We start from the raw sequence: 13,563 nt of genomic DNA, 5'->3' as shown, positions 1-13,563 counted from the left end.
TTCTATTTTGGTTTCATCTGACCATATGACATTCTCCCAATCCTCTTCTGGATCATCGAAATGCTCTCTAGCAAACTTCAGACGGGCCTGGACATGTACTGGCTTAAGCAGGGGGACACGTCTGGCACTGCAGGATTTAAGTCCCTGGCAGCGTAGTGTTTTACTGATGGTAGGCTTTGTTACTTTGGTCCCAGCTCTCTGCAGGTCATTCACTAGGTCCCCCCGTGTGCTTCTGGGATTTTTGCTCACCGTTCTTGTGATCATTTTGACCCCACGGGGTGAGATCTTGCGTGGAGCCCCAGATCGAGGGAGATTATCAGTGGTCTTGTATGTCTTCCATTTCCTAATAATTGCTCCCACAGTTGATTTCATCAAACCAAGCTGCTTACCTATTGCAGATTCAGTCTTCCCAGCCTGGTGCAGGTCAATTTTGTTTCTGGTGTACTTTGACAGCTCTTTGGTTTTGGCCATAGTGGAGTTTGGAGTGTGACTGTTTGAGGTTGTGGACAGGTGTCTTTTTTATACTGATAACAAGTTCAAACAGGTGCCATTAATACAGGTAACGAGTGGAGGACAGAGGAGCCTCTTAAAGAATAAGTTACAGGTCTGTGAGAGCCAGAAATCTTGCTTGTTTGTAGGTGACCAAATACTTATTTTCCACCATAATTTGCAAATAAATTCATAAAAAATCCTACAATGTGATTTTCTGGATTTTTTTTCTCTAATTTTGTCTGTCATAATTACAGGCCTCTCTCATCTTTTTAAGTGGGAGAACTTGCACAATAGGTGGCTGACTAAATACTTTTTTGCCCCATTGTAGCTATAGGCGGCTCGTTTAATAGCTAGAGAGAGGGGGAAGAGATAGGCGAGTTGCCAGCGGAGATATGTGAATTATAAGAAAGGAACAGTGAAATATCTGATGGAGTTTAGGCTACCCTTAAGTGGTTGCACAGATTTAGATTTACAGCTACAGTTGGCCATAGCTGCAGTAAATATAACCTTGCCTCTGTTGACCTTGTATTTTTCACAACAGCATATTTCTTATCATATAGTAACCTATTTGCATGTATTCCTTATGTATATACAGTTGAAGTCGGAAGTTTACATACGCTTAGGTTGGAGTCATTAAAACTCGTTTTCAACCACTCCACAAATTTCTTGAAAACAAACTATAGTTTTGGCAAGTCAGTTAGGACATCTACTTTGTGCATGACACAAGTCATTTTTCCAACAATTGTTTACAGACAGATTATTTCACTTATAATTCACTGTATCACAATTCCAGTGGGTCAGAAGTTTGCATACACTAAGTTGACTGTGCCTTTAAACAGCTTGGAAAATTCCAGAAAATGATGTCATGGCTTTAGAAGTTTCTGATAGGCTAATTGACATCATTTGAGTCAATTGGAGGTGTACATCTGGATGTATTTCAAGGCCTACCTTCAAACTCAGGGCCTCTTTGCTTGACATCATGGGAAAATCAAAAGAAATCAGCCAAGACCTAAAGAAAAACATCATCCTTGGGAGCAATTTCAAAATGCCTGAAGGTACCACGTTCATCTGTACAAACAATAGTACGCAAGTATAAACACCATGGGACCACACAGCTGTCATACCGCTCAGGAAGGAGACGCATTCTATCTTCTAGAGATGAACGTATTTTGGTGCGAAAAGTGCAAATCAATCCCAGAACAACAGCAAAGGACCTTGTGAAGATGCTGGAGGAAACAAGTACAAAAGTATCTATATCCACAGTAAAACGAGTCCTATATCAACATAACCTGAAAGGCCGCTCAGTAAGGAAGAAGCCACTGCTCCAAAACTGCCATAAAAAAGCCAGACTATGGTTTGCAACTACACATGGGGACGAAGATTGTACTTTTGGAAAAATGTCCTCTGGTCTGATGAAACAAAAATAGAACTGTTTGGCCATAATGACCATCGTTATGTTTGGAAGAAAAAGAGGGATGCTTTCAAGCCGAAGAATACCATCCCAACTGTGAAGCATGGGGGTGGCAGTATCATGCTGTGGGGGTGCTTTGCTGCATTTGGGACTGGTGCACTTCACAAAATAGATGGCATCATGAGAAAGGAAATTATGTGGATATATTTAAGCAACATCTCAAGACATCAGTCAGGAAGTTAAAGCTTAGTCACAAATGGGTCTTCCAAATGGACAACGACCCCAAGCATACTTCCAAAGTTGTGACAAAATGGCTTAAGGACAACAAAGTCAAGGTATTGGAGTGGCCATCACAAAGCACTGACCTCAAACCTATAGAATATTTGTTGGCAGAACTGAAAAAGTGTTTGCGAGCAAGGAGGCCTACAAACCTGACTCAGTTACACCAGCTCTGTCAGGAGAAATGGGCCAAAATTCAGCTTGTGGAAGACTACCCGAAACGTTTGATCCAGGTTAAACAATTTAAAGGCAATCCTACCAAATACTAATTGAGTGTATGTAAACTTCTGACCCACTGGGAATGTGATGAAATAAATAAAAGCTGAAATAAATCATTCTCTCTGTTATTATTCTGACATTTCACATTCTTAAATAAAGTGGTGATCCTAACTGACCTAAGACAGGGAATTTTTACTCGGATTAAATGTCAGGAATTGTGAAAAACTGAGTTTAAATGTATTTGGCTAACTTCAAATGTATATATTTAATATAGAGGATTGTGATAATACATGCATTCTTAGATAGTCTACAGGGGATTGATGCATGTTGCATATAATTACCATTGGAGTGCGTAATTGCCATGAGGTTTACATCAAATGCAACGGTGCCAAAAAACAGCACAGCGGAATATAGCCTACGGTTGCCAGCAGAGGACTTCTTTGTAACCTAAAATAAAGAAAATAGAATCAAAATGGAATGAGTAGACCTTGTCGCAGTTGAGAGGCTTATGGTATTATAAAAGCCTGCAGATTACCAATATAGCTCAATGCTATTTTTTAAGACGCAGGTGTCATGCAGAGGTTAGTCAGGCGTTGGTATCAGGACATGTCAGTTAGACGTTCAATGCACAGGAGGTTGGTGGCACCCTAACTGTGGAGAACGGGCTTGTGGTAATGACTGGAGCGGAATCAGTGGAATTGTATCAAATACATCAAACACATGGTTTCCAGGTGTTTTATTTCATTCCATTCGCTCTGTTCCGGCAATTATTTTTGAGCCATCCTCCCCTCAGCGGCCTCCTGTGGTTCAATGGTTGGCGACAGTAGCTAAGTTGGCTCATTATTGGCTCTTTTCACCCACGATAGTCTAATTTACTTTCACTTGCCCACTGTAACTATTCGCTTTCAGGTTATGGGTACTCAATCTAGTGGGCCGCTGTAGGGTTATAATGGCCTGCAAAATAGAGGTGTTGTTGCAAATTTGGAGGGCAGCTCGACATGGGACACAGGCTACACAATCATAGCCCCCAGTCTCCAGGATCCCAATATTGTTTGTTTTATTGGGTCTGCTCATGTAGCCTACTAGCCTACAGTCATTAAAAGGATAGTTGCCATAAAGTTGGAAATACTACTGTTAGTAAAGCACCATGAATAAAGTTGTTAATAGTTTCGATTATGCACAGATTTTTGTCCCCCCCCCTATTCTGAACATCCCTTTCGTCATATAAGCCTATAGATGTAGGATCTTAATTTGAGACGGTTTTCAACAGCAGGAAAACAATCCTGCAGCGACAGGACATTTTTATTATTATGTGGATTAGAATTAATGTTTTTTTAGGGGTTGATACATCTTTCATTAGGGCAAATCAAGTCTGACATTTTAAAGTGGAAATTACACACTTTAGAAGCCTTTTTAAACCTCATGCAGGAAAATTCTCAGCAACAAAAGAGTAATCAAATTAAGATCCTACATCTGTAGCTGTTAGACTCTCTAAGCTACTGTAGGCTATGCAAGGTGTTCACCTAGGCTATGCAGCAGAACGTAGTAGCGAATTTGAATGGCAGACACAAGGACTCAAATGTATGGAGCGAGATACCTGCCAAAAAGTTGAACGTACGTATCGTTAGGATCGTAAGAAACTCCCTACGTAATTGTTAGGATCGTAAGAAAACCCATGCGTGAAACATGAAACGTAAACGTAACATTTCATATGTGAACCTACAAACACCATGCTCCAATTACGGACTAACATTTTAGGCTTGAACAAACCCTGTGTTGCAATTTTGACATACAATAAAACCTTTTGGAGTTTTGGTAGTTTCATCTCACCAACAAACAAAAAAATGTCCCCAAACGGCCTTTCAGGAGTGCGTCGTGAACAATCATAACACAATATAAAAAAAATGTAAGTCAGGGAAACCGGAAAGAGGTATCCGGCACGTTTTCAAGTTAAAAGTCTTCATTCTCTATTACTCCTCAGTTAAGTTTACTTCACATTTAAGTAGCTAATGTCATGTATTTGTTTGCCAGTGCAAGTATAGGTAGCAATAACTGTATTATGCCTACAACAGTGAAGTTTCAGTTCTCTAGGTGTGTCTCTACAGCATGGGCATAATCATCTCTGGGTGACATGGACATCCCCATGCATGCACCTTATCAAAATATGACTAATTCAATATTGCACCATCCCATTCTCTGGGCTCTGTCTGCAATCATAACTAGTAGTACATACCAGGAATAATGAAACATATAATAGATGTTTGGTGAATCTACGAATTAGGTATGACCACTGGATTCTTTGTTTTTTTATAGATTCTTTTCATATTTATTTCATCGCTCAAAATCTTGCCAAAGCATATTCTGTAGGAGGGTATAATATGAATTTATATGAATCGGGTCATGAACATATGGACTTTGAAATGAACAAGGGAGAGGATAAACATAGTGTCACGCCCTGATCTGTTTCGCCTGTCTTTGTGCTTGTCTCCACCCCCTCCAGGTGTCGCTCATCATCCCCGGTGTATTTATACTTGTGTTTTCTGTCTCTCTGTGCCAGTTTGTCTGGTTTGCCAAGTCAACCAGATGTTATCTCCTAGCTCCTATTTTTTCCACCATTTTTTCCCCCAATCTCTATTTTTTCTAGTCCTCCTGGTTTTGATCCTTGCCTGTCCTGACACCGAACCCACCTTCCTGACCATTCTTCCTGCCCTGAACTCGAGCCTGTCTAACATCTTGTACTGTTTGGACTCAGATCGGGTTACTGAACCCCTGCCTGTCCTGATCTCGAGACTGTCTAATGCCCTGTACTGGTTGGACTCTGACCTGGTTTATGAACTCTCGCCTGTATCCGACCTGCCTTTTGCCTACCACTTGTGTTATAATAAATATCGGAGCTCAACCATCTTTTTATTTATTTCTTTATTTCACCTTTATTTAACCAGGTAGGCAAGTTGAGAACAAGTTCTCATTTACAATTGCGACCTGGCCAAGATAAAGCAAAGCAGTTCGACACATACAACAACACAGAGTTACACATGGAGTAAAACAAACATACAATCAATAATATAGTAGAAAAATAAGTCTATATACAAAGTGAGCAAATGAGGTGAGATAAGGGAGGTAAAGGGAAAAAAGGCCAATGTGGCGAAGTAAATACAATATAGCAAGTAAAACACTGGAATGGTAGATTTGCAGTGGAAGAAAGTGCAAAGTAGAAATATAAATAATGGGGTGCAAAGGAGCAAAATAAATAAATAAATACAGTAGGGGAAGAGGTAGTTGTTTGGGCTAAATTATAGATGGACTATGTACAGGTGCGGTAATCTGTGAGCTGCTCTGACAGCTGGTGCTTAAAGCTAGTGAGGGAGATAAGTGTTTCCAGTTTTAGAGATTTTTGTAGTTCGTTCCAGCCATTGGCAGCAGAGAACTGGAAGGAGAGGCGGCCGAAGGGGGAATTGGCTTTGGGGGTGACCAGAGAGATATACCTGCTGGAGCGCGTGCTACAGGTGGGTGCTGCTATGGTGACCAGCGAGCTGAGATAATGGGGAACTTTACCTAGCAGGGTCTTGTAGATGACCTGGAGCCAGTGGGTTTGGCGACGAGTAAGAAGCGAGGGCCAGCCAACGAGAGCGTACAGGTCGCAGTGGTGGGTAGTATATGGATCTGCCTCGTGTCTGCATATGGGTCTTGCCTTGTGCCCTTAAACATAGGCTAAATCTGGCATAAGCTTATTCCCACACTTTACAATAACTCTGTTGCAGTGGTCTTAGGTAGTCGCCGTATAGGCTCCATCACGACACTGTTGCCCAGCTGAAGAGCTTGTGATCTCCATTCAGCAACACAGTACTATGAGCCTTCGGAAAAGCACCCCTCAGCCTCAGAAGATGCCCTTCTGGAGGCATGCATCAATAGAGTCATTATACTCTAATATTTGCCTTATAGCCAAATAAAGTGCAGAGCGTGCATCTCGTCATTTCAACATATTTGAACATTTCATTCATCCTTCATTCAGTTCAGTCAGTATGTTAGTCATTTGTCTGAGTTGCAATAGGAACTAAATCAAAGAGAATAGAACAGACTTATCCATTTCTTTATTGAAATCCATGTGCGTATTCAAAAACATCTAAATTCTCAAGTTCTTTAGCCTGTCACTTTAATAATAAATTCTAACCAAGTGAGAGATGCTTCAAACAATCATACTTTAATATCGATTAATTATTGCAGTAATGGAGCTGGTCAACAATCACCCAAAGTTGATTGCTGAGAACCCAACGAGTAGAACTGAGTCACAGCATTATATAGTTAAGACATATCCTCCTGAATACATTACAAACAACAGATGTGTGGGATGAGTCAAAAGGTTAGGATTTGTTTGTGAGAAAGGAGTATCCCCCAGCCAGATAGCATTTGCTCTGAAGACTGTCGCAATTGTATAGAAATCAGGGTTTGGGCCCTAAGGCAAGGTTCTTCTTATCCGCTATCCATACCAAAGCCATCTCCTCCCTGGTACCTCTGTGCACAAACACCAATTCAATCTAGGTTCTATCAGCAAGCCATCATAAATCAATTGTCAGCCCCAAGCCCCAGAGGCCCAACTCAGTCCCACAGACACAGATAACAGAGTACTCATCAAAGCTATTAAATGCATTAACAGTATTATAACATAATCTTGTAATTTTCCACCATAATATCCAAATAAAACTTGTAAAAATTGCAATTTAGGCTATCATTTTGGGTGCTGGTATCTTGCAGAATAATTTAGAACTGTGTTTTATAACTGTTTTATCACAGGACTATAAATATAGCCTCTAAATAAATGTTAAACTAAATATTTGAAGAAGCACGCGCAGTGGCTGATAGGGAAACAGATCTGGCAAGAAGAATAGGCTACAGATAGTCTTGACCATTTGGGATCTCTTGGATATTTCGCTCAGAACAGGTTATAGCCAAGATTTAATCAATATCTTGTTTTGTCTCATTTATTGATATGGATACAGCCTCTGTGTGATGGGGTTGTGCAATACAAATGGCATGCAATACAAATGGAATTTACTAATACAACAGTCAGAATGCCTAATATAAGTCCTACAGTCTGTGCTCCCAAATACTGGAAAAAGTGTGATTCATTAGGTTACATGATCACCACAGTAGCCACACACAGCTATAAAAATAAATAATGCAATTGTATGGCCATTAAATAACACAGCAGCATGACATATTTAGAGAGTGGAATAGGCCAAGCTCAGGCGGTTATTCTAGACAAGGCTCTTCTGTGTCGTTTATCATTCTCACAGAAGTAATTTGCTGAAGGCCCAAGCCTCTACTCCGCTATCTACTGCTATCATGTTGTTATTGAATGCAGTTCTAAAACAAGCTCTAGACTTTTATTTTGGAAATGAAACCAGAAGATGCAAAGCAACTCTAACGTCTGGGCTAGAGTTGCTTGATTGACTAGCTAACTTCGACTAGCTTCATTCGGTTCATGTCCTTTGCTGATGCCACATTACTGACAAAGGTTTGTACATCTAAAAAATATCTGTAACCGAGTAAAGGGAGACGTCTAGTAAGAATTGAACGTGTAAATGTTAATTCACGTCTCCCTTTACTCGGTTACAGATATTTTTTAGATGTACAAACCTTTGTCAGTAATGTGGCATCAGCAAAGGACATGAACCGAATGAAGCTAGTCGAAGTTAGCTAGTTTACAGATCTAATTTCAAGTTTACGTTTCATGTTTCACGCATGGCTTTTCTTACGATCCTAACAATTTAGGTATGTATTTTCTTACAATCCTAATGATACGTACGTTCAACCTTTTGGCAGCTATCTCACTCCATAACCATGTCTCTTTGCAGCAGACCAGGCGCCAGAATGAATCAGGTGGACGGGCCTTTCATTTCCATATTTCCGTTTATGTGTGCAGTTGCTTGCAATTTCCAATTTGTTTTATATGGCTGTAATAGTAAAGCCCATAGGCAGCTCGTGAGTTTCAAGTTTGGGGAAACTTTATCCAACAATTTAATCCAACCATTTCTACCGATCTGCATGACAGCTTCATTTCAATAATAACATTTTCGTTTCTCTAAATCATTGTCTCGTGGTTAACAATCTATAGTGAAATGATAAAAATCTAAAAGTTAAAATTAAACTATGGCAAGAGCACTAACCTCTGCATATGGACACATTGATACACTGTGATCAATTGGCAGATAAAGAAATGAGAGCATAGAACTCAGAGAGGGCCTATAGGCCAATGCAGCAGTAGGCCTATAACTTCCATCGTCAACTAAGTAAAATACATAGGCCAAATAAAAACAGTAGAAAATATCTTGATGAAAATGTCGGTTCTTTCAATCATATTCATCTCTCTCTCTGCCTCCCTTTCTATCTGTCTCGACTTGAGCTATTGCTAGTGTATCAAATCATCACTGGGTCCGGCCTGAAGCGGTGGCTAGCAAACTTGGAACATTGTATCAACCAGCCTATTCCGGGCCCTCAGAGTTTCCTGCACCAGTGAGCTCAGGACAGAAAGCTGTTTTTTATTCAATTTCCACTGGATATGTACAGCGCATTTGGAAAGTATTCAGACCCTTTGACTTTTTCCACATTTTGTTAGGTTACAGCGTTAATATAAAATTGATTGAATTGTTTTTTCTCCTCATAAATATATACACAATACCCCATAATGACAAAGCAAAAGCAGGTTTTTAGAAAATGTTGCAAATGTATACAAATAAACAAACTGAAATCACACATGTACATAAGTATGGCACACCTGTGTTTAGGGAGTTTTTCCCATTCTTTTCTGCAGATCCTCTCAAGCTCTGTCAGGTTGAATGGGGAGTGTCGCTGCACAGCTATTTTCAGGTCTCTCCAGAGATGTTCGATCGGGTGCAAGTCTGGGCTCTGGCTGGGCCACCGAAAGGACATTGAGACTTGTCCCAAAGCCACTCCTGTGTTGTCTTAGCTGTGTGCTTAGTGTCATTGTCCGAAGGTGAACCTTTGCCCCAGTCTGAGGTCCTGAGTGCTTTGGAGCAGCTTTTCATCTAGGATCTCTCTGTACTTTGCTCCATTCATCTTTTACTCGATCCTGATTAGTCTCCCAGTCCCTGCCGCAGAGAAACATCCCCACATTATGATTCTGCCACCACCATGTTTCACCATAGAGATGGTGCCAGGTTTCCTCCAGACCTGACGCTTGGCATTCAGGCCAAAGAGTTCAATATTGGTTTCATCAGACCAGAGAATCTAGTTTATCATGGTCTGAGAGTCTTTAGGTGCCTTTTGGCAAACTCCAAGTGGGCTGGCATGTGACTTTAACTGAGGAGTGGCTTCCGTCTGGCCACTCTACCATAAAGGTGGAGTGCTGCAGAGATGGTTGTCCTTCTGGAAGGTTCTCCCATCTCCACAGAGGAACTCTGGAGCTCTGTCAGAGTGACCATCAGGTTCTTGGTCACCTCCCTGAGCAAGGCCCTTCTCCCTCAATTGCACAGAAGGTTACAATAAGTGCATTTACTGTTGGTGTAATTAAGCATGATCCCAGAGAATGATCCAATATCATTATGTCATGGATATTTTTTAACCCAGTTAATTGTAGAGAGCATTTTTAAAATAAAAATGTAATAAATTCTTGACTAGCATTTCTTACTTGGAGAAAGAAATGTGTAGTCTTTTGTAGTTGGGAATAGTAATCTCCAGGTGTCCTGTAAATTATTTGTAGAGATTACATTTTTCAGCCTCCTTGGAGGTTCCTTGGAATTGCCTTTTTATTGCTACGTCTGTCGATTTTATCGACTGTATGATTTTGGTGCCATGTCATCGACTGTGCCGTCAGGCACCAGATTGCTATAACATATGATGTGGTTAGCTGATACCTAAAATACCTATCCAGGCTTTGTAAAATCTGGCATGCATTAGAAACGTCTGAGCAGGGGAACACAACCTTTATCAAATTAGGTAATGCCCTGTAGGCGGGGAGCCAGTGAGCTGATTGGAGGACACACGGGAGCAGTGATTGGTTTGTGGACAGGTCAATTATGGTAGCTTTACAGACATCTTCCAACCTTTCTTTCAGGTCAGGGAGTGTACAGCACCACTGGAATGAGATATATTACTTTGTTGATCACCTGGCTCATAAATTCATAAGGTATAGTATATTGTTACCTGGATACACCATTACATGTCCCAGAGAGCTCAATGAATATACATTGGTCAAGTCCAGTAAGGATGTAAACAGACATGTTATTGAACAAAGTATTTGGACAAAACAGCAACACACAAAGAGATTATGTCAGTCAATTGTGGAAATAACCTCCCCATCCCTCTCTCTCGCTAGTCCTCAGCTGCGGATGTCCTTCATTGTGTTTTCTACAGAGGGACGGATCCTGATGAAACTAACAGAAGACAGGCAAGACATAATCCCTCAAGCTGTTGTGCTCATGCTTTAACTACTCACAATTAACACAGGCAGGATTTACACAATACACCACCTTCAGTGACCTGCTCGTTTTCTTCATTGGTCAATCTTTTTGTGGAAGGTACTGTGTGCCAATCTTTCTATTGTGGGGTACAGCCCACATGATACACTGACAGTACAAATGGCCTGTATTTTTCTGTGTGTGTGTGTGTGTGAGCAGGGAGCAGATTCGGGCAGGCCTGGAGGAGCTCCGTATGGTGCACCCTGGGGGAGACACTTTCATGCACAAAGGGTTCCAAAGGGTGAGTAGTGGATTGGAAGCCAGTAGCTGAAGGTAACTAGGCAACAGCTTGACGTCCTACTGCAAAAATTAGTACAAGATATTTTTCTGTTCCAATAACCATTCTTATCTCTCTATACGGGTAAAAGCAGAAGACAAAATGCTGTCTCAATAAAGTATTCTTCTTAAAATCCTTCTTCTATCTGCTCCTCCAGGCCAGTGAACAAATCTACTATGCTGGAGACAGTGAGTAAATTACTCTTGTTATTTGCACTTGGAATAAATGATTTGGGTAGAACTCTCATTATGCTCCCAGTCATAAGCAGACACAGATGAAAAGCTACCAGTACAATTGAAACGTATTGCTCCTTGTTGAACCCTTTACCAAAAAACTATGGTATCAGAAGGGTTAGACTTGAAGAGGTGTCAGATTTGAATTATCCTATTATTGTCTTCCCCTTCAGTTTTCTGTTCTGCTCTGTTGTCTTGTTCTAACTGTTGTCTTGTTGCCTTGTCCTGGTCCATCAGGTTTCCGTACAGCCAGCGTCATCATTGCCTTGACAGATGGCGAACTGAGGGAGAATCAATTTGATCTGGCAGAGAGAGAGGTGAGAGAAATGTTTGTTTAAGACCTGCAGTAATGGATGATCTATTGGCAATATCTATGTCTACACTCAGAGTGGGCAGAGTGAAAATAGTCAGCCACATTCCACAGGATATTCCAGTCCTGGAAGAGCAGAATTTCATACTCTACTCCCTGTCATCATATGTAATTATTATTATTAGAGTTGCCGTTTCTCTCTACAGCTGGTTACATAAGTTATTTCAGCTGGTCATTTCAGCCTTTTAATTACTGGATGTTTCAATCTTGTTTATACATTGGCCGGTGGCCAGTGGTGCAGAACTTCCTAGACTTGATTAAATGTTACCAAGACCCAAGAAGTCATCATTGGCTGTGGAAGAACACTCAAAGCACTACATGTAACCATCAACAATCGATAGAGTGGACTGCTACAGAAATGCCTGCACCATTATAGACAGCAAACGCCTGTGTCTCCAAACATCAGTCATGACTTAAGACTAAGTACCTGCACAAACCTGCAGTAAGTAAGCCTTGGACAAGTACGCCTTGTCCGAACCAGAAACGGCCCAGACGGCCAAGAGCCTATCTTTCTGCAGCGTAAGGCAGCTCAATGTACATGTATACAGCCCCAGGGCAGGACGCTAGTCTGCCGCAGGGGCTTACCCCAAATCGATCTCCTTAATGTTGAGTGCCAATCTAACCACAAGGCCACTGAGTTGGATGCACAAACTGAGAAGGCTAGACAGAAACCCATCTGTCTTGCAAGCCTTCCATAGATGCTTCATAAAATCCCTCCTCATCCTTTACGGATGCACCTTCATACAGTGCATTGTAATGCTTTTCAAAGTATCTGACACCACAAATTAAGTTCTCTACTTTGGTCAATATAGAGTTATAAAAGAGCTTTCATGTCTATTTGTGTGTCACTAGGCCGGCCGATCGCGTCAACTGGGTGCCTCTGTCTACTGCGTGGGAGTAAAAGACTTCAATGAAACCCAGGTGAGCCACGTGTTTCTGTTGTGAGCAGGGGATTTAGCAGTGAAACCCAGGTGAGCCACGTGTTTCTGTTGTGAGCAGGGGATTTAGCAATGAAACCCAGGTGAGCCACGTGTTTCTGTTGTGAGCAGGGGATTTAGCAATGAAACCCAGGTGAGCCACGTGTTTCTGTTGTGAGCAGGGGATTTAGCAATGAAACCCAGGTGAGCCACGTGTTTCTGTTGTGAGCAGGGGATTTAGCAATGAAACCCAGGTGAGCCACGTGTTTCTGTTGTGAGCAGGGGATTTAGCAATGAAACCCAGGTGAGCCACGTGTTTCTGTTGTGAGCAGGGGATTTAGCAATGAAACCCAGGTGAGCCACGTGTTTCTGTTGTGAGCAGGGGATTTAGCAATGAAACCCAGGTGAGCCACGTGTTTCTGTTGTGAGCAGGGGATTTAGCAATGAAACCCAGGTGAGCCACGTGTTTCTGTTGTGAGCAGGGGATTTAGCAGTTGGCTAGTCTCACATTGTTATTACACTGTTATTAAATAAAACGTCTTCTCCCTCCCCAGCTTTGGACAATAGCCGACAGTAAGGACCATGTCTTCCCTGTAAATGATGGCTTTGAGGCACTGCAAGGAGCCATTGATTCAGTAAGTAGGGCGACAATGTTAGGGGCTGGTAGAACGATGCAAACATCTGTTCACCATTGTAAGGTATAGTTTCAACAGCCAAGGTATACATACTTTCAACAAATCTAACTCTAACAGATTTACAGTTTGTGCCGCTCACCGCTGTCTCCATTATCCACATCCTTCTCTCTCTCTCTCACTCTCTCTCCTAAGATCCTGAAGAGATCATGCATTGAGATATTGGCAGCAGAGCCCTCTAGTATCTGTGCAGGAG

At 41.5% G+C, this 13,563-nt stretch overlaps 1 protein-coding gene across 2 annotated transcripts in view; it reads left to right on the top strand.

Annotated features, from left to right (window-relative positions):
- The window catches only part of antxr1b (ANTXR cell adhesion molecule 1b), a 36,379-nt gene that overhangs the window by 6,243 nt on the left and 16,573 nt on the right, over positions 1-13,563 (top strand). For both annotated transcript variants that reach the window (XM_029709138.1, XM_029709137.1), the window contains exons 3-10: positions 10,476-10,547; positions 10,737-10,808; positions 11,038-11,119; positions 11,313-11,343; positions 11,626-11,705; positions 12,611-12,679; positions 13,230-13,310; positions 13,503-13,563. In XM_029709138.1, the coding sequence (XP_029564998.1) occupies positions 10,476-10,547; positions 10,737-10,808; positions 11,038-11,119; positions 11,313-11,343; positions 11,626-11,705; positions 12,611-12,679; positions 13,230-13,310; positions 13,503-13,563 (548 nt within the window). The remainder of the gene's footprint in view (positions 1-10,475; positions 10,548-10,736; positions 10,809-11,037; positions 11,120-11,312; positions 11,344-11,625; positions 11,706-12,610; positions 12,680-13,229; positions 13,311-13,502) is intronic.

Source organism: Salmo trutta, chromosome 23 (genome assembly GCF_901001165.1).
Source record: "Salmo trutta chromosome 23, fSalTru1.1, whole genome shotgun sequence".
Classification (NCBI taxonomy): Eukaryota; Metazoa; Chordata; class Actinopteri; order Salmoniformes; family Salmonidae; genus Salmo; species Salmo trutta.
The sequence above is the reverse complement of the archived record's forward strand: the minus strand, read 5'-3'. Positions and strand labels throughout refer to the sequence as shown.